We start from the raw sequence: 25,962 nt of genomic DNA on the forward strand, positions 1-25,962 counted from the left end.
GGAAGACAACCTGGCATACCACTGCCTGCTGGCTTGTTTCAGTCCATATAGGGACCTTTGCAGCTTGTAAACTTGCCTAGGCTTAGCTACCTACATACCTTGAGGAAGCATAATGTACACCTCTTCATTCAAATCACCATGTAAGAAAACATTATTTACATCTAATTACTTAAGATACCACTGATCGATAACAACTAAGGCCAATAAAACTCTTATTGTGGTTAGCTTGGTCACTGGAGAAAGGATGTGTAAGTAATCTTGCCCTTCCACTTAAGTGTAGTCCTAGGCCACTAACCTTGCCTTATGTATTTCCACTGACCCATCTAATTTGTTCTTTATCTTATACACCCATTTCCAATTAACAACATTCTTATGTTGAGGCAGATCAGTCAAAACCCAAGTATCATTAAGTTCTAAAGCATTAATCTTTGCATTCATTGCCTCTATCTAGACAGGATCCTTAGAAGCTTCATTATAGGTCCAAGGTTCAAGACTTTGTGTAATGGATAAAATGATAGAGACAATCTGCTATAGGAAAGAAAAAAATTAAGAGGATAAAGACAAGTACCCGCAAAAATAACTGACCACAATTGAAGATGAGTATGAAACATAGAAATCTTTATACTTGCTTGGTCTGTGTGTCTGTCTCAAAGATCTTCTGGTTATATTAGAGGGTTGCTCTAAAGTCAAGGGATCAGAATCATTATTATTTGACACAGGCATGATATGATCAATTGGTAATTTTGATGAGACACCCTCAGATTGATCAATGCATTGAGAAAAAGGAATAGAAAGGACAATGATAGGATCAGGTTTGTCTTGGCCAATGAATGGAAAACAATACTCATAGAAGATCACATTCCTAGAGATAGAAACAACCTTGGTTTTAAGTTAAAAAATAATGAATCCTTTGGTGTTTGGCTTAAAACCCAGAAATACAAAAGTGACAGCCCTAGGATCTAGTTTCTTTCTTTTAGCTGCTAGAGTATTAGAAAAACATAAACACCCAAACACTCTTAAAGACTCAATATCATAGATGCTTCCATGTAATTTTTCATAGGGAGTATAATTGCTAAGAAAGGGAGAGGGCATGCAATTGATAAGAACAATAAAGTGAACCAATGCATAGGACCAAAAGACAGTTGGAAGATTTGATTGAAATAACAAAGATTGAACCACATTGAGAAAATGTTGATGTTTTCTTTCAACAATGTCATTCTGTTGGGGTGTTTCAATACAATTAGTTTGATGCACAATACCATAATCATAAAATTGTTTCATGATAAACTCTAATCCATTACCTGATCTAATCACTTTCACTTTTGACTCAAACTGCCTTTCAACATTGGCAACAAAATTCTTTAAATGAGATTATGTCTTAGCCTTTGAATGCATGAGAAAAACCCAAACAAACCTTGAGTAATCATCTATTATAGTAAGAAAATACTTGCAACCATTTAATGAAGTTACATTGCAAGGACCCTAGATATCAACATGTATAAGATCAAAAGCACAAGAAGAATGCAATTCACTACTAGGAAATGATAATCTTTTCTATTTTGAATGATGACGGGTTTCACACACAAATTGCTTATCTGATGTAAGTATAGGATAAAATTGTTTTAATAACAATAATCTTTCTAAAGATGGATGACCAAGTCTATAATGTCATAGATCTATAGGTATTCTATTACATGAAAAGGCAGAAACATTGGAAATACTAGAATTAACAAAATCAAACTTGTACTTAGACTTGAATGGAATCATCTTGAGTCTATAAAGTCCTTCCACCATCTCAACTGTACCAATCTTTTAGTAGTTCATATCCTAGATAAAACATTTATCATTCATAAATGTTAGTTTGCAAGGCAAGGAAGAAACCAGTTTATATACTGAAATCAAGTTATATTGAAAACTAGGAATGTATAAAACTTTTTCCAGATACAAAAATTGAGTATTTTTAATTTTGCCTACAAGGGTTGCAGTAACCATATGGCCATTAGGAAGCTTAACTATTATAGGTTTTATTTTCTTACATAAAGAAAATAAATATAAGAAGGCTATGACATAATGTGTGGCTCCAGAATCAAGAATCCATTAATCTTGGCTAGTCTTGCTAACATTACAAGTAGCAAATAGTATACTACCTTTGTTAGTAACTGTACCAATCTGATTTACTTGTGAATTGTTTTGGGCTGGAGCTTGTTGTTGCAGTAATAACATCAAGGCTTTATATTGCTAGGTAGTTAATCTCACATCTTTATTTTTTGTCTCTTGATTTCGATCTAAGGGTAAGCCATCACCTTCTTCTCTTATAACACTTACATTATTGATGTTTAGACTTTGAACCTTGTAAAGTTTGTGTCCAGGTGGGTACCCATGCTTCCTATAACAATCATCAACAATATGGTTAGAAAAACCACAATATGTGTAGACCTTGTTTTCTTTTGCTCCTAAATTTCCTCTGCCAGGATTGCTTTGAGTTCCCTTTTGTCCTCTAGAAGCATAATTCTGAGGAATTACCATTCTTCTTATAAAATCCATCAATAGTGTGATTATCTTTCCCACAATAAGTGCATGAATGCCCAAAATTCAATGAATTGTTGCCTATTGCATTGATCAGACTCATGCTTCTTGTTAATTAATTGTTATTGATCTGTCTTTCCCACTAAACATCATATGAGAAAACCTTGGATATGTTTGGTAATGGGTCCATCATCAATACATTGGATCTCACAATACTAAACTGATCATTTAAACCTCTAAGGAACTGCATTACATGATCTTGTTGCTTTCTTTCCATGACACTAGTAAAAGCATCACATACGCACTTTGAATTACATGAACATGTTGGATAAGGCTTGTAACTTTCCAATTCATCCCAAATAACTCTCAATTTTGTGAAGTAATCTGTAATGCTTTGATCACCTTGTCTTGTAGAAACCATTTCTTGCTGCAACTCTGAAATTCTCAGCAGATCTCCTTGTGAGTATCTTGACTGTATTCCAAATGTCTCTAGCATTATCCATCCATAAGATACTCTGCCTTATCGAGGGTGTAATCGAGTGGACAAGTCAAGAAATCACCATTATCCATCTACGTTTGACTTTATTTTTTGCGCTTAATGCAGTAAGCATCGAACAACTCCATGAGTTGTAGTTTGTCGGATCAATAAATGGAGAAACCAATGCAATTGTAGGATTTTCTCCTGGATGAAGGTAGTATGGACTATGAACATTCAAGGATTGGTCTTGTGAAGAGGAATCGTTGGTCATGATGAAGGAATCAAAAGAAAAAGGACTAAAATTCAAGGCCAGGGAGTTGTGCAGCAGAGCACTTCAATGGAAATGCTTTGATACCATTATAAATCTCGTGCTTGCCATTGTTGAATACAAAGCTAACCAAGAAAACTTGCAAGGAAAGCTAGGGAAAAAAGTAAATAGAAAACTGAATAAAATTTTGTATATTAAATCAATGCTAAAAGTTATAGAGATGGTTATGTATAATCACTTATAACAACAACTACCAACAAATTAAACTAACTAACTACAACTAGTTTCAACCAACTAAACTAACTTTCAACAAACTAACTAACACATATTGATATTTTATTAAAAGGGAGACAGGTAATAACTGAGACATTGTGAAAAAAAAAATAAACGAGTAAGGTTATTAGTAATTTAGTATTAACGAAACCTTTCGATATAGTTGAAATTTGACTGTGAGTTAATATTCATCATGATTAGTGATTACACCAATTTGTCACAATGAACAAATAATTACAATAATAATAGTAATATACATGAAAGGATACAAGCCAAAAAGGAAAGGAGAATCTCATTCTCTAGGCACAATTTCTTCATGGTCTAGATTCAAAAAACAGGTCTGTTTTTTCTCCATTGTGTTTCTCTTCCTTCAGTTGGGACCCCAGCAACTTAAGTACATGACGGTCCTCAAGGATTCTTCTGAATGCTTGGCCTTCTCTCCATGCTGCAGTGTGCTAGAAAGCATAGCAGAAGATGAAGAAGAGAGCTTCTTTGCCTGTGACAAAGATCTAAGATGGCTTTTCACACTTTGTTGAGCTGACTTGAAAGCCGAATTCCATCTGCAGAGGCCTTGGTCCTTCAAGGTCTCCACAACTCCAACACTAATCGCCACAGTCCATGCTCTCCTACTTGAACTCATCATCGATTTCTTGCAAGTAAATGTAGTAAAAGTGATGTGACACACTCTTAATATTCTTCACAACCTCAAGTTGATAATAGTGTAACTCACTATGTATTAGAAGGAAATACTAGCAGATATGTAGTTTTTGGTTTTGATTGAAGAAATGGAGTGAAAGGGTAGACATATATAGGGATGCAAAAGTCGGTCTTAAAAGAAAATGCGATTTTTTTTGGGGGAAAATGAAATGGTTTTTAATTGCTCAGTATCCTGTTTTACTGTTACACTGCAGGGCCACCTGTCTGTTATTTATGTGCCACGTTGCCACCAGTTGCATTGCAGAGCAAAGATTAAGTTACACGTGGAGATTCTTGTGCTTGAGTAAAAGACAACGTGGGTACCCCGTTTTATATCTTTCATAAAACCAATTAATGCTAGATCGACCCCGGTTTCTGCGCAGAGAATCAATCCACTTGGTTTCTTGTTACTTCTTAATTTCAAGGCATTAATTGAATTGAATAATCCAAACTTAGCCAAAAGGAATCTATCTGTATGGTTATTTTACACTTAATTAATCTGGATTGGCCAATAAAGTCATATTTTTAGTTGCAATTTCATTTTCAAATCTAGACCTTAATTAAGATATTTAAATACCAAATTATTTGTTTTAACAATTTTCGATATCTATCTCTATTTTACATTTATGTAGGTCTCCCTCTCATTACTGAACTAAGTAGTAAGTCTTAAGAATTTTTATTCGTAAAAAAAGAAAAAAAATATTAGTAAGAAAAAGTTTTGGAAATAAATTTTTAATGATATAAGGTAGTATTCAACTTGACCTTGCATTAATGTATTAATAAATGTGTTAACAATTTTGTATGATAATTTTTTTAATTTAAAATTATTATTTTGAATTTTAAACTTATAAAAAAATTCTATTTGAATTCTATTTTCTATAATATCATCACTAAAATTTTTTGCAGCCTGGAATATTTTTTTTATCATTTTAATTAATGACAACAAATAATAAATCATAAATAATATTATGATTAAAATTAATATATCTGATTTACAATTAAACTGCTTGTTTCTGTTACAAGAGAAGCATAGATATATCTGATGAAGACACTTTCATCATTGAATAGTATATTAATTAATATTGTTTGGCATTACAATTTTCATACAATCTATCATATCTCTATTTACACAAAGCAATATTCATTTCAAATCACAATTAATCCCCAGCAATTAAGAAAATCTCTCTCCTTTAAGATCAGTTAGGACCCCAGCAGCTTAAGTACATGACAGTCCTCAAGGACTCTTCAGCCTTTTTAGCCTTCTCATCACCCTTTAATTTGCTTGCAACAAGAGCAGATGAAGAAGAAACATTTTTTGCTTGAGACAAGGATCTAAAGTGGTTTTTCATGTGCTGCTGAGCACATCTCAAAACATAGTTCCACCTGCACACACCCAGCTGGTCCTTCAAAGCCTCCACGGCTCCAACACTCGCTGCCACAATCCAAGCCTTGCTTGTTGCACTACTCATCTTAATTGTGATGATGATGTTCACAGTTCACAGATATAAAGATGTACTCTTATAATTAAGATGTACTCTTATTTATAGAGAGGAGTAAAGTATATATGTTACTAGCCACTATGTGCTTGTGGTTTGGTGAAAAAAAGTTTAATTTGGAGAAACCAGAGGCTGTATCTAAGCGGTTTCGGAGATTAAAAGGAAAAAACATGCGGCAGCGTAATAATGGGATGAATGGGGACATTCACTTGGACCTTGGACCACAGATAATAAATTACTCAAATTACAAGATTTTTTTTATTCTTAGTCAAAATACTAGATTAGTTATATTTTCTACAAATTTTTTCAGTTTTTTTCTACTTCCATTTTTTATTTTTTAAATGGATATTTAATAAAATATTTTTCTTTATTATTTAACTTTTCATTTCATTTAACTTCATTATTGTGAGTTTTTTTATTTAATCTTCAAAATTAAAAAAAAAACACGATATTTAGAAGAATTGAGTAAAAGATAAACATACGAATGGAAGGGTAATTTTTTTATAATTTATTTTATGAAAGATCATATAAAAATATTAATAAGAAATCAAAGAATCATAACATTTTAAGTGATAAGAACTTAGTTAAACCTAAAATATTTTAGTTTAATCCTGCTTTTTGACTTATTGTCCTAATCTTATCATTAAAGAACTAATTTAGGATTTTAATAATTGTTCGACAATAATTGCATCAGTTTTACTTTTACATTTTGTTTTTAAAATAGATTAAAATATTAAAATAAAAAAATTATCGCGATAGAAATTGGGATCTACAACTAAAATGAACAAAGTAAAATAATTCTGGGACAGGTTTTGTCATTCCGAAATGAATTGAGTCCTCATTGACATAAATTCAGAATTTCACAATCTCTGAGATTCTCTTGTAATTGGAATAATCTATTGTAGCTAATCTAAAGTTATAAAATTTGAAGTTAATTATAATTATGAAATACTTTAATTTAAATTAATGATAGATATACTCTTATTTTCTCCCTGGGCAAATGTATTCTTACCTCCTCAGTATTTACATCTGTTCACAAGAGCTAAATTCCGAACAGAGTTAATTTCACATGATGTATTATCAGGTAAATTGCAGTGCTGTGACATTCCTTTATGGGATGCAAATCTTAGGCGCTTGGAAAAAGGTTTGGGTATTTTGTTTCTCCATGATCACTCCGAAATGGGCTGCTAATAATATTGTGACTATATAATTAATTTACTTTTATTCAGTTGAGCACTCCACATCCAGAATGGGGGGAAAAAAAAGATAAGTTGAGTGACTATTACGTGTTGGTCAATATTACAATACTATCTAGGAGCACAAACCAGGAAAAAAAGTGAAATCCTAAAGCTTGATGTTTATTGAACGGCATAAGTCTTATTTCCTTTAATTAACTTTTTTCATAATAAGATGGGGATGCTACTAAAAATAACACAGGAAAAATTCATAGAGAAAAGTCATTTCTCAAGACTTGTTTAGCTTTATAAATTACATCTTACAGTTATTCAGCATAATACATAACCTTGGTGTCATCATATAAAAAATCCTATACATAATAGCAATTTCTGTCTGAAATTTCATCATTCCAATGATGACCCCTCTTCCAAATCCATTTCATGTCTCTCCAAGGCAGCAAAATGCATGCTTCAGACTCATTTCTCAATTAATTAAGCTTCTGATTCGATCGGATCAAATCAACAGCATGCATGTAACATAACATGTTAGTTGGGAGTTGAGACACTTCTGTGATTGGTGCACCTTCTGGCTCTTTCATTCCTCATCATATTCCGAGCGAAAAAAAAAGGGAAATCCAAAATTGCATGAAGTCTTAGCATCTTTGTTTAGTTGGGACCCCAGCAACTCAAGTACATAACTGTTCTCAAAGACTCCTCTGACTGCTTAGCTTTCTCATCTTTCAATTTGGCAGAAGCCATCGCAGATGATTGAAAAGAAAACTTCTTGGTTTGAGACAAAGACCTCATATTATGTTTAGCATGTTGTTGTGCTGATCTCATCACACTGTTCCACCTGCATATACCCTGGTCCTTCAAGGCCTCCACCACTCCAACACTTGCTGCCACGCTCCAAGTCCAAGCACGGCTTGTTGAACTCATTCTTCACAGTTCACAACTCTTGAACGATTACAAAGTAGTAGAAGGTGCTAAATTGCTAATAGTTTGATGTGTTTATGGAGAATATAAGTTGAAGATGAATGAATGGGTTGCAGGTTGTTGTTAATATATAGTGTGAGATTGAGACAATGGAAAACACAGACACTAGTTTAGTTTGTGAGCAAAACCAGAGGCAGTGGAAAAAAAAGGCTCATGGTTTTGGATTGTGGGGTGTGCTGCGTGTGTTTTGTTTGTTAGGTGAGGATCTAAATTGGGTTATCCAATTAAGAATCTATCCACAGTTTGTTTCACTAGTAGTTGTAGGACCACACAACTTCAACTTGCACACATTGGAACCGACAAAAGATGATGCATCAGCTATCTACCAACATTGTTTATTAGTAGGTGAATCTTATATAGGAACCGTGGTTTAGTCCGTGGAACCAAAACCACTACAGAGATTGAAAGTAACTGGTATAGAGATATAAATTGGTGAGGCCGAACCTTATCATATTTGGATTAACGTTACCGATATATGTGTGGATAAGACGCATGAAAATTCAATTGGAAGGTAAATCATTTGGTAAGAAAATATTATTTTCTGATAAAAATTCATTTTGTAAGAAGAAAAACTCAATCGTAAAAAAAAAAACTCTTAACTTTGGAAAAAAAACATTTCTGGATATCAAATCTTTAGTTAATGCCTGGAGAAGCAAAGAGAGAGAAGTGAATAAGTCATATCATGTGATAGAAAAATAAAGTTTAAAAATGTTTTTAGTACTTATAAAATAAGTTAGTTTTGATTTCAATTCTTCTAAAAGAAATTCTTTATTTTTCATTATTCAAAACTTTGAAATCATTGTTTTGTTCCTGTAATATGAGAGAATTTTGTTTTAGTTAAGATTTTGAGTTTATTCATCTTTCTTTATCTCAGCTGTGTATTATCAACTTTAAGAAAATTATATTTTTTTTTCAACAGAAAATTGCTGTTGATTTAGATACCGTGCATGGAAGTTAATATATAATAAAGAGAATTTTTGGCTTATTTTGTTTGGCTCATTGCCGCATTGATATTTACCACAATCCTTTCCATAGAACTTGTGTCTGGCTGTCTGCAAATAAATTCATGCCATGAAATACACTCCTACAATGTTATTATCAACCGGTTCAAAAGGGGATGGTCTACCCAACTATATAAGCGCTTATCATGTTCATGAATTACCCGATGTGAAACTATTCTTAACAGTTATTGTGATAATTGGACATTGGTCCATTTTCCTTCTTTCTCCGAGGATGTAGGCACATGGTCGAACTTCGCTAAATCAAGTTTGTTCTGTGTGGGTTTATTCTGTTTTACTTTAGATTCTAGTCATGTGTTGCAAACAAAAATAATACTGGGATAAAAAATAGAACTGCATACATAGTTATGTTTGTTGAAAACTAATTGAACACATTCCTCTCGTACAGAATCAATTGAACTTTATTCCTCAAAATTCAAGGACTTTTGAAGCTTTATGCGCATCTCATATCCTATATATCATAGTTGAGGCAGAAATATTTATCCCATATTACAGAACAATCCTTTGACCCCTATCTTTTGCTATTTGAATCACATTACAGCAGACCCAATGACCAAATATTGTATACTCAAAATTACCACCTTATTTCTATGAAAAAGAAACCAATTCGTGTGACTATCAATGCTATAGACATTGCCAATGACTCCTACCATGCTAACAATCACAACCATAACTACAATGACCATCGTCTAAAAAAATAAATAAAGCCACGTGGCAATTTCAAGTTGATGGAACAAACTTCTCAGTAAATAGTTTCATAACTTAATTTTGATAATTGGTTTGTAAAATTGACCCACTTTAATCAACCATTCCTTGAAACCAGGAAAAATAGTGAAATGCTGTTGCATTAAAGTTTTATGTTTATTGAACAGCATAAGTTTTAAACTCTTGTATTGAACAAGCTAGGTGGGGCTCCCACCAAAAAAATAACACAGGAAAAATTCAGAGAAACATGTCATTTCTTTATATTTGTTGGGCATATAAGTTACACTTTACAATTATTCAGCATAACACATAGTCCCGTTCATCATGTAAAAAATCGTATACATATGTAGCAATTGCTGTCTCAAATTTCATCATTCCAAAGATGATTATCGATCAAATTAAGGCGATTGCCATGAATTGGTACTGGCGCACTCTTCCAAATCCAATCCATACGTCTCTCCCCAGCAGCAGAAGACATGCTTCAGACTATATATTCTCAGTTCAGCTTCTGATTCGGTCTGATCAACAGGTGTTCAAGCATAGCATATTAGCATCCATGTAACATGTTACTTGAGAATCTTCTCTGATTGGTGCATCTTTTGAGTCTTCCATTTCTCATCTTCCTGCAATTCATATTCCAAGAAGAGAAGAAAAAAAGAAATCCAGAATTGCATAAAATCCATGCATCTGTGTTTAGTTGGGACCCCAGCAACTCAAGTACATGACGGTTCTCAGAGACTCTTCTGACTGCTTAGCTTTCTCATCTTTCAATTTGGCTGAAGCCATAACAGATGATTGAGAATAAAGCTTCTTGGTTTGAGACAAAGACCTCATATTATGTTTAGCATGTTGTTGTGCTGATCTCATCACACTGTTCCACCTGCAGATACCCTGATCCTTCATGGCCTCCACCACTCCAACACCAGCTGCCACGGTCCAAGCCCAAGCACGGCTTGTTGAACTCATATTCTTCACAACTTTTGAATATATAATAAGCTAGAAAGTAGTTGGTGATGCAAATAGTTTTTGTTGTGAGTTTAAGAACAAGGTAGTGTCGAGTTTGATGTGTGCATAGAGAATTGAAAAGATTGATGAGATGAAGATGAATGAATATGGGGTGCAGTTTGTTGTTAAAATATATAGTGAGCTTGAGACAATGGAAAACACAGACACTAGTTTAGTTTGTGTGCAAAACCAGAGGCAGTGGAAAAGGCACACACATGGTTTTGGTTTATGGGGTGTGATGCGTGTGTTAAATTTGTTTGGTAGGTAAGGATCTTAAATGGGTACATATCTAATTAAGAATCCCTCGACAGTTAATTTGTGTCAAAGACTTCACTATAGTAGTAGCTGTAGGACCACACAACTTCAACTTGCGCTTGATACTGCTGGATTATTGTTCATTGGAAGCGACAAAAGATGACGATGCTTACGAGTTTTTGAGTGCTTTATCAGCTAAGTGCGCTCATTGTTTATAAGGAGAATCGTATAGTACGGAACTTAAAGTTCATGGGAAAAGGTTGTATAAATAATTTATTGTAATAGTTATTGAAGTAAAGTTTCACTACAACAAAATTCATTTCCTTTTTTCACGGGAACTCCTAATTCTGCAAGTAAATAATCAAGAAAACTGCACGAGATACTTGCGTTAAACAGTACAGTGACGAAAATCCATGCTCGATGTTAAGTGGTGTGGTGATAAAAAAATAATAATAAAGTACAAGTTAAAATTATATATGTATACAGGATGTGGCACATATTCTTCATTGACTTCAACTGAATTTGTTATATAAAAAACTCCTCCCCTTTTGGGTCTTGTTTCCTTTAACATGAGATTTCTACAACAGTAGGATTGATATGATAACATAAATTGATTTCTGTAATCCACTTTTTTTTTTTACTATTAAGTGTAATGATAGGTGAGTTTTTCTTCACCATAAATATTACATCAACACTCATTATTTTCCTTTAATTTTCTTTTGTTATTACATTATATCACTACAGTCTACAATTATCACTCTCTTTCTTTATGTCAATTAGTAAGTATTAACCCATCATTTTTAACAACTATGGGTAAATGGGGAGATAAGTATTTAACTAGATAAAATCCTGAGTATTGCATGAACGAGTAAATAACAGTTGAGTCAGAGTTGATGTTAACAAAAATATATTTAATAATTTCTATTTTATTATTAATAATAATGTATTTAAACTTTTTTTTACCCATTTTTCTAAAATACATATGGACTCTGGCCTTTTGTTACCTTAGCCTTCTTTTGTTGTTTGAGAAGAGTGAGGGAAGGCTGGGAAGCTCCTTTTTTTTATCTAATTTTTTTTCCTTATGTTTCAATATTTCAAGTGCACTGAGATTTAGAGTTGAGTATCAATCGAGTTCTATGATGGATTGATGAACTTAAAATAACTTTATTCTAATCATGGATGAAAATAAATTGTGGGCAATGAGTTAAGGCTCGAATATATAAACATCTATCATACATGAATATAGACATGAATTTTTTTTTTAGGGTCGACATTAAAGTTATTAGTAATCACATTTTTTTGTTTTTTTAAATTGCATATATGATATTTTACCCAATTCTAACTATTAATTATCGTGCCTATTTTTTGTTGATTATTGAGGATTTGTGGAGACAAGGAAATTAAGCTTTTAGGCAATATATGGTACCCTTTATTTTCAATTTTTATATTATTTACATAATTTTTATTCATTTATTTATTGCATCTATTTAGGTTTTTTAATATCTTTCTCATCGATCTATTCGAAGGTCCTAGTGTAATATATATATATATATATATATATATATATATATATATATATATATATATATATATATATATATATATATAACTTTAGTTATATAAAAATATCAAACCCATCGCAAGTGATAAATATCGTAAAGGACAATTATATTGTGTGATATAAGAAGACATCTATTATTTTCAATGTGTTATAGGAATATATTTTATACAAATATAATCTAATACGCTTTTAGTGTTTTATTGTGATTTAGTTAGGCATAGCATAGTGCCACTGATAAATATAAGATCTCGCTCTATGATAATATGAACTTAAAGAAAGCTTTGAATGAAAATTTGTAATTGTAAGAATAGCTACCAAAATTTTAGGAAATTAAAAAAAAAAAAATCACACGAATTTCCGTGCAAAAGCACGTAACTTTTTATTGATATGATATGGCAATTTACAGTCACATACAAACCCACCAACAATCAATAAGGATCAAAACCTTGCACAATCAATCCATCAACAGTGCTATATGTTATGAGCACTCTCCAGTTTTATAGAATTACGTGGCTGAGCTGATCATCACTGGCATCATATTTTTGTGCCTTGCTGAATTATACTAATATTTATCATTAATCTAATGTTTTCTAACTCTAAGAATTGGGACCCCAGGTGCTCAAATACATAACTGTTCTGAGAGACTCCTCTGCCATCCTTCTCTTCTCATTATTTGAAGTTGCTGAAGAAGAAGAAGGAGAAGGAGAAGCCAGCTTCTTGGCCCGAGTTGCTGACCCTAAGTGGCTCTTGGCTTGTTGAGCCACCGACTTCATCATTGTGTTGTTCATTTTGCAATACCCTTGATCCTTCAACGCCTCCACCACTCCAACAGTGGTTGCAACCACAAAAGTTCCACGACACATGTTATATAATAAATTGGTGCGGTTTCAAACTAATAAAACTTCCCTAATAATCCTTCACTGTTTTGTGATATGATATCAGTAGTTGAAGTTGCTACTATGACTACAAGTGAGTGTGAGTTTTGGTGTTTATATAGATTAATACGTGAGGCTTAGGGGGGGAAAACCGGATGCTATATTGGTTTGTTAACAGGTGGTTTGAACTGTGTGGATAGCCAGAGGTTTTCATTTTCACTAGCCCTATCTTAATTGCCACATAGATATCTCTCCTTTGTCTTTATTCTTTAGACTTTAGTCGAGTTTGCATTTTTAATTATTGCTGTCTGCTGCCAATTGCATTATTGCAAGGCCATTTGGCACATGGTTTTGCCACAAGCCCATAATATATGTAAATTTGAACCCGTAGTTTGGGAGTGAAACCATTGTTCATTAAGTGATGATGATTGGGTGGGGGCATACCAAGATAGCCACCAATCCAATAGTGTAGTACTTTGTATTTATTTAGCATCGCCCACTTACACTTGCACACGAAATTGTCTTTTATTATGCAGAGTAGAAGGATTTCGGTCTTTGCTTAGATTATCATCGCGCATCCTAAACATATGTTGAAAACTCAAATAAACAATTTTCTATTCATATGTTGTTTGTGCCATGGAATTAATAGCCTAATCTGAAACATACAGTACAATACAGAGCGTGTATACCATAACATCGTGAGGATCACTAATTACTAGACGAGTGCTAGTGTGTGTTTTGTTACGAGGAATGGTGTAAACTCAAGTATGCGTGTTCTGTTTTCCTTTTTAAAAGTTACCAATTCCAATAACATGGACATGGAGAGTGCTGTGTGCAGCTTGTTAGACCAATCATTAATGTGCTTTACTTAATAACGTCGTTTCATCATCATGCGTACCTTCCGGAATTCTCTTCATGGACAAGGCTATATTCATTAGAAACATTGATATCATCAAAATCATAATAGAAAAATTATAATTTTGGAGAGGTAGATCACGAAATCAAGATGGTCGACAGAGACATGTTAGTTTGTTTGAAAGATAAATCATCGCAAGATTAAACCCTTGGTAATAATAAAACAAGGAAAGAGTAAACTTTATCTTCTTTTAAATTGGCATTCTAAATTTTAATTTTAATAATTGATTCTTAAATTTTATCTTCCTACAAATAAATAAATTTAATTTTTGTCGCAACAGATTCTTATTTTTTCTTTATAAATAAGCATGGTAAACTTTAATTTCATTTCAATTGATCCTTAAATTTTACCTTATTTTACATATAGTTGTTTCTATTTTTCAAATTTTCCTTAAACTTTTTTTATTCATATCCATCTACAAAATAAATTTAATATTTTGTTTGTCTCTGCCATCATATGACATTTACTAGGTCTCTAATAAAATGTAGCATGACTATTTCAAGTGGGATCCAATAATGTGTATGTGATGTCATATTAATACGCGACTCACAATTTTTTTTAGCCTTAAAAAATATTATTTATTTATCTTAAAATGAATGCTAGATATTAAAGAAATTATTTCAAAAATTGAAGGAATAAGAATTAAATGACAGCACAACATATGTAATTCCCATATTGTCGACTCTCGAGTTATTAGCACGAAACTCTAACCAGTGGTGGACCTACGTTGATTTCAGGGGGTGCACTTGCACCACCTCATTTTTTAAAATTTAATAAATTTGTAAATAAAATTTTATATTTTTATATTTGATTTTATCTATATTTATATAATTGAACCCATTGATTTTATTTTTTATAATTTATTCTCACTGACTTAGGGTCTTGGATCTGCCACTGACTCTAACCAACTAAGTTAATAGGTCAATTATGTTATAAAATAATTAATGTTGTTATATATAATACTAAAATTTTTAATGTATATTTAATGCACATGTAAATTTACATAATAAATTTTGTGACAATTAATTTTGATTTAATAATTAATATTTTTACATATATGAATTTTAAATGAAACCTATGATTTTTATTTAAAATTTATATATAAAAAAATACATTGTTAGATCAAAATTAATTGTAATGAGATCAAAAAATACATTAGTAAATTTATGTTAATAATGTATTTTTTTTTACATATATAAATTTTTATTAAACCTATGGTTTTTATCCGTAAACCTATGATTAGTAAATTTATGTTAATAATGTATTTTTTTGAAATTACATATGTTGTGCTGGGTGTACCAGCAAAACGAATGGTGCGCATAGCAATTCCCAAAATAATTGAGTTAAAGGTCCATGCCAAGGTTTTTTTGTTGGATGGGCCTACGATTCAAGCAAGGTCCAAACCAGATTTGGATTAGGGAGTAGTGGAGCCCATGAAGAACGTGAATGGGCGAAGTTTTGTTCCCCTCATTGGCTGGTTCCTTAGTAAGTAATTTTTTTTTTCTTTTTGGCTATTGTTTTACCCTTGATGTTCTTTGTTTCCTCCGTCAAGTTTAGCCATAAATCAACTTTATTATTTATAATGCACTGTTTTGGATAAAGATGCGTGAACAAGCTTAACACAAAATTTAGCAACTAGTCAGCGCATTTCTTTCCACCTGTTACTGTAGAATCCACAACTACGGATATTCATCACTAATCACTTATCATAAAACACCACGAACTTTTTTCGTTTTGGTAAATATAAAGCATAACACTCCAATCCCAGTTCTTCACGCACTCTGTATAATAGTTGAACCATTTCTTACACACTCCAACATTCTCATAATGAAAGGAAAGTAGAGAACAGAGATTCGTTTATTGAGTTTCAACTCGACATTTACAAAGCTCTATGTACAGTACAGCTGCTGCCAGTATATATATCTTCCAGAAAAACAGTAGTAATAGCGAAATATGAAAAAAAAAAAAAACTAGTGATGATACTGATACGAACACCCTTTTGGATAAACTCACTTGTAGGAAAAAAAAAAAGATATAATGAATTATACTTATCTCATAAGTTAAAATTAACTTAAATAAATGTCAATCAACTTGCAGAGAAATTAAACAAGTTTCTATAAATTAGCTTATCTATAAGCTAATTTCAACTTATGAAATAAGTTTAATTCAATTTTTTTACCTTTTTATTTTTTTCCTACGAGTACTTATTTAAAAATGTATCCAAAAAGGGTCCAAATATCATACCTGCCACTACACACAGTTCTTGAGGGTTTGAAGGTTGCCCCTTTAGTTAGGACCCCAGCAACTCAAGTACATGACAGTTCTAAGAGATTCTTCAGCTTTTTTAAATCTATCAGCAGCATCAACATTACTGTTCTTGGCTGCTTGATGAAGCACATTTTCATAGCCATTACCAGCAACACGGTTCTCTGGCTTAGAGAGACCTGGGATTCTTGCGGAGCCACCTTTGTGAGAAGAACCAACGAGGTTTTCTTTTCTTGGTGTTCCATCTTTGATTCCTTCCTCCATGTTTGGAACCACTTGGAGAATGAATACCTCAGCTCATGTTCATCTCCAGGTTCAAATGATGATACTTACTTCACTCTTGGATGTTTCAGGAAGAGGGTTAGAACTTAGAAGTGACTAGATTCGATCGGACAAGGAAGATTAAAGAAAACAACTTGCTATAAAAGAACACAAGAGGGCACACCCATTCAGGCATTTAAAACTCGGGGAACATGTATGTTATTAATATATACAGAAATGGAAATGATACAACTGAATTTTTTACTGTTATAACTCTGCAAAACATTATAAAAAAGTTATTTTTAATAAACATATAAGAGTTTATGTATTGCCTCGGTAAAAACTTAAAACCATAACTAAATTAGCAACATGTTGAGTTTGAAGGGGACCTGAACTAGATCCCTATCAAACATACTCCTAGAGTGGTGCGAAATAGTCTCATAATCAACTAAAAAGATTAAAACTTGTAAAAATATTTAAAGATCTCACAAAAAGTGAAAGACCTAAATTATGGTAATTGGAAAAAAAATATAAAAACTTAGAGTGAAGATCAATCATAAATTTAACATATATAATAATTATGATTAAATAATTATGTGTACAACTTGTTTTTCCAAACAATAAATAATATGTCGCATTTTATTTTATTCTAAGAAAAATTTAATTTTCAGTGATAATGTAAAAAATAATTACACTATCAATTAATCATAAATGATCTTATTGATATGATCTTTAAAGAGAGAAAGAATTATATGTTAACGGTGTATAATTATTTTATATTATCATTTATTTATAAATTATTATGTATAATAAATATGTTAACTTTTACAATTTATTTTAAAAATTATTTCAACTATATAAAATAAGTTTTCAGTAGATCATCATTCAATTCATAAATTAGTAATTTAACAAACTATTTTATCATACATAATAATTTTTCATTTGATGAGTGTGTAGATATATCATTTACTGTTTGTGAGAATTTAAATTTTAAAATGGAAAAAGAAAGTAAAAGCAAAAAAAAAAACAAAAACAAAAAACCTCCAATGGGAGGAATAAGGCCCCTTCCATTCTCTTTTAGGTTTCTTGTTCAGAATCACTTCTCTTTTAAAAATATTAATAATATTTTTGTTATCTTTTTAATACTACGTCATTCTTGTATATAAGAAATAAATAGAAACAATTTTTTCATAAATATATGACTACTTTTAAATTACTGGGTTTTTTCGGGTTTTAATTGTCCATTCCCATCAGAAAAAAATATTACTTATAAGTCATACTAATAGATGAAAAAAATTATCTTTTGAAAAATGAGTAGTATCATTTAATACAATCATCACTTGAATCAATTAATTTAATGAGTATTTTTGAAATAAAATTTAAGGTTATGATATCATTAATTAATTGATCTTAACAAATTAATTAATTATTTCTTATAGATAAAAACAAAATATGAAATATTTATTAATTTTATTAATAATTACAACTTAAGTTTCTATTTATAAGACTCAAATTATAAATGATGTTTATTTTTTTTTTATAAGTCTCAATCTATAATATTATTTGTATTTATTATTTTTAGACTAAAATATTTCTAATCAAAAAATAATATATGGACCGTTAATTAAAAGAGAGGAGAATACTAATAATAGGGATATTTTTAAAAAAATTATAAATTTAAGATAAAATTATTATTATTAATTAAATTATTTTTAATAACTATTTTTATTAATTTGGTTGAACTTGATAATTGAGTCTTATAAAAATAAAACTATAAATATTTAAAAGAAAACCTAAGTGACTATTTTTTTTATTCCTTGTTGATAATAGTATAAGGCAGACTCGATCCCTATATTATTATTATTTTTACAGGAACCCCTTACTATTTTAAAAACTATCACATTTCTCTTCAATTAAATGGAATAGCATTCTACCCCACAAAACGATGCTCCAATTTTCTCATTGCAAGTGAATAACAATAAACGACATTACGACAACCGAAAACCTAAATAACTGATCCGAGTATGAATGTGTATATGTTTCTGTTTTGGTATCAACTCTTATAATATTTATAATGTATGACTGCTTAAATAAATTATTTATTTTAAATTTGTAAGTTTTATAATGTTATATAAATTTAAAAGTTTTATATAAAATTTTACTTTAATGATAAAATTGTTAAAATTCTTTATTTGAGTCACATAAAATTTTATAATTAAAAAATGATTTTTTAATTGATAAAAATAAATTAAGTAATGATTGTTTATATAATTCAATGTGAAGTTTTAACGGTAATAACTTGTTAAATAATATTACTTAAATTTAGTCACTCATAAAATATTTGCTTGGAAATGCTCTTGGGTGATATTATAATTTGTTTTATTTTATTATGGGTTAGAGATCAAATATCTTATAATTTATTGAGTAAAAGATTAATCTCATTTGCGATGTGAGATTGTCAATGGTCTAATTACACGAAAAAAATTAAACACAAACTCTTTTATTAAATAAATCATTTTCTCACGTATGAATAAAATAAAATTTTATATCACTATATTAACTCTATTAGTTACATGGGATTGTAATTTGATTAAGATCTTTATATTGTATACCATTTTTTTTTGGAACAAAAATTTTATATTTTGATCTTATATAAATAATAATTACGAATTTATTTTAATTTTTTAAAAAAGTTACGAGAATATTAAACTTGGTCTATATACATGACATTATTTTTCAATTGTCTTTATAAAAAAAATACTTCGTTTTGATTCTAACTTGAAAAAAAAAATACATTTTAGTTCATACATTTGACACATTGTTTTTTATCCATAAAAAGTCTAATATCGTTAAATTTTATAATAAACTAAACAAATAGTTTGTAAATAATTTTCATATAAAAATCACATTTTAGAAAATTTTCATATTAAAAATAAAATGAAAAACAATTGTAATGATTAAATTTACAGATTAAACTTTAAAATTTCAACATATATGTAAGACGTAATTACCTTAATATTTTGATTTTTATATTATTTAGAACAAACATTTTAATTGAAGTATTTGAACTATATGCAAAAAATTTACCTAAAAAAATGTAAACACAAATTAAAATGTACCTAACAAAGTTCATAAAAATTAAAAATAAATTACATTTTACATTTTATAGTTTGTTTTTGTTTTACATAAATAGAATCAATTCTAAAATAAAATTAAACATATCAAAAATTAAATACATTCTTAATGCATACACTCTTTCAATAAAAAATAATTTAATTCATTATATTGTGATAGATTACTCCCTTTAACTATATCTAACCCGATTAATTTACTTTTTTCCTGACCAGGAATCCAGCAACGGCAACAGCAGGGTGGTCCAGTCACAAGAATGGTTTAAAGTTTCGACGATTTTTTAAATTTAAAATATAGAATTAAAAATGCAAATTTTGTCCAATTGAAAAAGCAACTACAGGATTTAATTCAAACGCGTTTTTAAATTTAATATATAGAATTAAAAATGCAAATTTTGTCCAATTGAAAAAGCAACTACAGGATTTAATTCAAACGCGTTTTTTCCAACGGACCTACGCTTATGAGTGTTCCTTGTTGCAGCGCACGTGCAGACTCTATCTAAAACTATAAGCATGTTTAATCGCGTTATAGTTATACTACGTATATTTGGATAACTATCAATTTTTTTATATTTATTTTAACATTCAAAATCATAGCGATTTTTTTAAAAAACACTATTCATTATTTTTGTTTTTAACGTAGAATTTAAATTGATTTTGGGAAAATTAAATTAAATTTACAACACACTATTTACTTATCAGTTATCATCTTCCTCTTTCTGTTAGCCGTGCCAAAAAGAATAAAATAATATATAAAGTCTACTTTTTTATTGCTTAAAAGAAAAACAAAAAAAGAAGCAATCGTACGTAGGTACTAACACGTAATCATTATATTTTATAAATTTGAGGTAAAGAACGATAGATGATACTGTATTAAAGTTGGCCAAAACAAAGTATTTATTGCCAAGAGTAAGTAGATGGATTGCTCTACAATATTTATATGGGAGGCCATATTACTCGAGTGAAATAGAATTATACGAACCACAAATTTATTCTTTTTTGAGTTATACATATATATATATATATATATTATAAGGATTCATACATCAAATCATTGTTAAATTAGAAAAATTTTACACTAATTAATTTCTTTGTTGAGTGATATATATGTTCAGCATATATATTTAATTGATATTTTTTCTCGTTCTCTTTTTTTAATCTTATTTTACCGTATTTAACTTTTTCCAATCTCTTTTGCCACCGTTATGTATCCTTCGAATTTAAAGAAATATAAAAAGGTGGTAACTTTATAAATTTTATGCAACCATAAACAATAAATTAACATACAAATTAAAAAAGATTATATATTTTAATTAAATGATATGATAGCATATATTAAATTTTGTTAATTTACCTTTTAATATATTTTTATGATATAAACTTTTTAAAATAAATTGCATTATATAATATTACATTTTTATTTATATAATAAAAATAGTATATATGATTGAAATGAATTATTAATGTGTGATTGTGTGTTTGTGGAGTGCAATGACTAATGATTGAAAATAGTTCCTTAGCTAGATATATATAAAAAAGGAATGAAAACTATTGCCTAGAGCATTTTATTCATTTCTATTTTTTTTATTATAACGACCTCCTTGTATCATTAGCATTTTGCACGATCACTCTCGCAAAAGAATGAGCTATCACATTTGCTTGTCTCTTAGTTTGGATAAGTAGAAAGGATATTTTTTGCAGTCCCTTATTATAGAACCAATTTCAAAAAACAACACCACTGATATTTAGTATGTATTTGAAATTCAATTAGTATCACATAAACTTTTTAAACAATTTAGTGTGATAAAATGATGAAGATTGGATTCCTTACCTTAACATTTTTTATTTTTCTTATTTAAATTATAATTTTTATTATTGTATTTTTTTTGTGAGAAAAAATATTACAATAATAAAAGTATTAATTTAAATAATATTATTGTAATTAATATATATATATATATATATATATTAATGTAGATACTTTTCTTTTAAGTATTTAATATTATTACACACTTAAAGAATCAAATTTGAGATTATTGATTTAGTCAGAAAATTGTTTCTGTGGGTTGATTTTTTTGTTCGATGTAAAAGGTATATATATGATTTTCAAAATTATGAATATTTTTGACAATTCAAGAATATTTTTTGAAGAGAAAAAAAATTATGCACATAGTGTAACTTTTTCTATAGAATCACCACATCATAATTTATTAATAAGGTTATTAATTTTTAAAATAATTATCTTCAATTAATTTAAATAGTGATTTTAATTTATGATTATATGTCAATGAATAAGAATTATTCTCTTTTTTAATAGTTAAACCATTAGTAACTTTTGAAATAAACATTTTTGAATTGTCAATTTAATATTATAATTCGTCATTGTAAATCGTTAGCATGTTTTAGTGGAAGATAAATAACTTAGTTAAATATTTATTGATAATTTTTTATTACAAAATATATTTATATTTAAGGATATAAATAAAAAATATTGTAATAAAATTTACGAAAATAAATTTTATACAATAAAAACTTCTAAATATTCACTAAGTATAGAACTAAAGATCACGCCCAACACGGTAACATGATTTTGTCTCGTAAAACAAAAGATTTGTTATTTGGGACACGTCTAATGTTCGTTTTTTTATGACGCTCCATCTGTCTTTCAGGCTAATAACTAAATTAATTGTGCAAATAAATAAGGTGTTCCAACTGTCATGCCTCATTGTTGTTTAGGCACTACAAAAATTGGTGATTACTGACATCAAGATTCTCTATTTCGTATTGAATATGAATTTAATAAAGTAATACTAAAATAGTGTCTTTATCTCACTGAATCTTGATATTATCTTTTCAGATTTTTTTTTTTATCCTTTTTTATAAAATGTCCTTTTCGTTACTTCTTATGCTTTAATTATTACCTTTCAGTTTCACATAAAAAATTATAACTACCTTTTCTTTAAGAGGACAATTTATACAATTTTCTAATCAGTTTTATTAATTTATGTGTAATTTGATCTTAAAATCTTAGAGTGATAAAATTGATAATTATCTGTATAGTATATTTGAACATGACAAAAATTCATTTAACTGGAATGAAAGAAGAACATAATTTTTATTTAAATATATCGTATTATATTGTGATATAATAATGGATCTGTTTCTCAATTTATCTATTTAATTTTTACCTGAGTGTTTCTGAATTTATTGTCTGCATACAATCGTATCAAAAGGTTTTCAAACGTAAATTTTCCAAAAGTTCATTAATGGTGCTATATAAAAACCGTCTTCAATTCCTTACAAAAAATGTCTTCAATTATCATGGTAAAAGAAGTAATCAACGAAACGTTTAAATACATTTTTAGCTCTCATAATAATTTTAATTTTATTTTTTGTACATTAAAAGTTTGATTTTAAATCATTTTAGTCTTTAAAAAAATGTTTTCATTCTTTTTATCAATATTCTAAAACACGTATTATAAAGTACAATCATTCGTATTAGTAACTAACATATTAAAGGGACAATTTGAATACAATAAAATTTAAGAATTAAAGCATAAACTTATAAAAGTATAAACAAAAACTAAAAATTTAAAATATAGAAATTAAAATTAAAATCGTGAAAAACTATAAGCACAAAAAACGTACAGATCGAACTTAAAAAAATAAAATTGATTGAATTGACTCATTGAAAAATTACGGAATAAATGAAATAAAGTAAGGAGTTTCCTTTTAAAATTATTGGAAAGCATTTGTTAAATACGTCAAGCACGTTCTTTCCTAAAGCATTGGAGCAGAAGGCATATATCCGTCCACGTGAAGAGAAGACAATACTCTTGTAGACTAGTTCACTAGACTAAGCAGATAAGATTAACAGAATAGCTCCACGTTTGACTGATAGAGATAATAATTTAGTTGAAATAATTTTCTTTCAAGCTAAGTTTTTTTATAACTTTTTTCATGCCACCCCTACCTTATAGGTTATGTTTAATTTAGGAAAGAAAAAAAGTGTAATAATTATAAAAACAGTGAGAGGGAGAAAAATAAAAGTGAGTTTTTTCTTGTTGGATAGTGTAGAAACTAGAAAGTTAAAGAATATACATATATGAAATTTGGAAATGTTTATCCATTTATTTACTTTTTAGTTGGAGTATGTTTCGTGAATATATTTTAAGATATTTTTTAAGTATAATTTGATTATGTATTTTAAATAAAAACAAGTGAATGTACGTTTTTAAAAACATAAATCTATGTGGGTGCATGTAAAATGAGTTTAGATTTGTATCGTTGGGAATGAGTTTAGATTAAAGCTAGGCACATTATAACAAGAGCAAGAAGGCATAGGTCTTAAGTTTTCTAACTCTTTCCAAAGAGACTTCAGTTGAGTGTAGTAGCCTAGTAGGCATTAGTACTTTGATAATCTTGCTTAATTAAGAGAATAAGTCTACTTCTGAATTTCTACAATTATGAAGATATGCCCTTGATAATATCTTTATTGGAGATCCTTCCAAACCTTATGAGCCATTTGCATATCTAGAGAAAACTTTGTGACGTCGGAGATCTAATGCATGATTGATACAAGAAAATATCATAAATGTTCCCCTTACCCATGCTACAAAAACAAAAGGATCACTTGCACTTAACTATGAGTGATAATTGATACAATAATTGCTCTCAAATTCTGATTGGGATGTAGAAGTATATATTAGGACCAGATGGATCCAAAACTTAATTTGCCATTTTTTATTGAAAAAATCACGCAAGAATCTGAGAGAAAGAAGGGATTCGAATTGGGACAAATGCAGTGTGCATTATATCATTTACTGAATAAACTAGTCTGAAACCAGTACAAGTATGAGAAAAACTAAAATGATCAAACCCACAAAATGACTACAATCTGAAAGCTATTTATACAAAGGTCTCTAACACTAATTAATTCTTAACAGAAAACTAACTCGTAAAGTATAGCTTTTTTTTTTTTTTTTGCTGTATACTCGTAAAATATAGTTAAATAGAACAAAAGTTAAACTAAAAAAACCCTTATATATTCTCATTCCACTGATATTAATGTTTTAAACGTCTTGTGTTTAGGTTTATTGCTTGAGAGGAAAGCAACAATTCTCAACTAGTCTACTTCGTATTTTCCTTTCAAAGTGAGACTATTAACGTAATGGCACAAGACATTTAGTAGTTAATTTACATATCAAAAATATAATATTAATCTATTCATTTGAATTTCATGGTGGCTTGGACTTGCTAGGCATATAAATGTTTCCTTAATTTCTTTCTTTCTTTTCAATTTGCTTGACAAGGGAGAAACTACTAATATGGGTCAAACATTAAAACAATAAAAGATTGAAAACATTAAGGGTTACGAATTAACCTTTGCAGTTCTAAATTAAATAACTGCAGGGGGAATTCTCACCCTAATTAAGTTGTTTTTGTTTATGTTAAAATATTAAACTTAAATCCATTAAATAAAACTTTAGTGCTTTAATTTTACCTGTAGCCGTAGGAAAAGTTAAAAACGGAACTGCAGATGAAATGATCTAATTTCTTGTTGTGAACCACCGAATGGACCGAGTCATGCATATATAGATGGAATTCTTAAACAACCTCTCCCATTTTCCAATTTAACAAAACACAGCATTTCCATTTCTCAAACATCTTTACCATTTTTTCAACTTATTATAATACAACAAAATATGTCACATGTGAATGTGACTGGTCCAAAATCAACCTGCTTTTAGTTGCCACTCAACCACGAGTTAGAGCGAGAAATATCAAATTACCGTGGAAGAGAAGCAAGTGTAGCTTCCTCTAACAAGCGACTACAACACTCAATAATGATATAACATATATTCTGCACATAACTATTGAGCAAATATCAAAAGTTATCATATTTTTACCTTTCTTAACTATATATTAAAATTAAAAATCTATTATAGAAACAAAAAGGCCTTAAAAAATTGGTAGCTATTACTCTTATTTTGATCATTTTTCTTATTTTGTTTTAAATAAATTGAACTTGGAAATAACCAAATATACTTGGTATAATTTT

The 25,962-nt window shown here is 29.4% G+C and overlaps 5 protein-coding genes across 5 annotated transcripts; all 5 read right to left on the minus strand.

The window, feature by feature from the left end:
* Window positions 1-3,705: 3,705 nt before the first annotated feature.
* Window positions 3,706-4,359, minus strand: LOC114375611. Its single transcript, XM_028333441.1, has one exon. It carries the CDS (start codon window positions 4,186-4,188, stop codon window positions 3,916-3,918), a length of 273 nt encoding a protein of 90 aa, XP_028189242.1. The 5' UTR covers window positions 4,189-4,359; the 3' UTR covers window positions 3,706-3,915.
* Window positions 4,360-5,277: 918 nt separating this feature from the next.
* On the minus strand, window positions 5,278-5,799 carry LOC114375462. The gene has a single exon (XM_028333241.1). It carries the CDS (start codon window positions 5,708-5,710, stop codon window positions 5,438-5,440), a length of 273 nt encoding a protein of 90 aa, XP_028189042.1. The 5' UTR covers window positions 5,711-5,799; the 3' UTR covers window positions 5,278-5,437.
* Window positions 5,800-7,180: 1,381 nt separating this feature from the next.
* LOC114374202 lies at window positions 7,181-8,078 on the minus strand. Its single transcript, XM_028331816.1, has one exon. It carries the CDS (start codon window positions 7,849-7,851, stop codon window positions 7,579-7,581), a length of 273 nt encoding a protein of 90 aa, XP_028187617.1. The 5' UTR covers window positions 7,852-8,078; the 3' UTR covers window positions 7,181-7,578.
* A 1,723-nt stretch (window positions 8,079-9,801) lies between these two features.
* LOC114375037 lies at window positions 9,802-10,892 on the minus strand. The gene has a single exon (XM_028332774.1). It carries the CDS (start codon window positions 10,596-10,598, stop codon window positions 10,326-10,328), a length of 273 nt encoding a protein of 90 aa, XP_028188575.1. The 5' UTR covers window positions 10,599-10,892; the 3' UTR covers window positions 9,802-10,325.
* A 1,904-nt stretch (window positions 10,893-12,796) lies between these two features.
* Window positions 12,797-13,429, minus strand: LOC114375537. Its single transcript, XM_028333329.1, has one exon. It carries the CDS (start codon window positions 13,314-13,316, stop codon window positions 13,050-13,052), a length of 267 nt encoding a protein of 88 aa, XP_028189130.1. The 5' UTR covers window positions 13,317-13,429; the 3' UTR covers window positions 12,797-13,049.
* Between the last annotated feature and the right edge of the window lie 12,533 nt (window positions 13,430-25,962).

Source organism: Glycine soja, chromosome 11 (genome assembly GCF_004193775.1).
Source record: "Glycine soja cultivar W05 chromosome 11, ASM419377v2, whole genome shotgun sequence".
Taxonomy (NCBI): Eukaryota; Viridiplantae; Streptophyta; class Magnoliopsida; order Fabales; family Fabaceae; genus Glycine; species Glycine soja.

Bases quoted from the DNA above. Each gene is read 5' to 3' on its own strand.
- LOC114375611 (XM_028333441.1), bottom strand. From the start codon at position 4,188: ATGATGAGTTCAAGTAGGAGAGCATGGACTGTGGCGATTAGTGTTGGA.
- LOC114375462 (XM_028333241.1), bottom strand. From the start codon at position 5,710: ATGAGTAGTGCAACAAGCAAGGCTTGGATTGTGGCAGCGAGTGTTGGA.
- LOC114374202 (XM_028331816.1), bottom strand. From the start codon at position 7,851: ATGAGTTCAACAAGCCGTGCTTGGACTTGGAGCGTGGCAGCAAGTGTT.
- LOC114375037 (XM_028332774.1), bottom strand. From the start codon at position 10,598: ATGAGTTCAACAAGCCGTGCTTGGGCTTGGACCGTGGCAGCTGGTGTT.
- LOC114375537 (XM_028333329.1), bottom strand. From the start codon at position 13,316: ATGTGTCGTGGAACTTTTGTGGTTGCAACCACTGTTGGAGTGGTGGAG.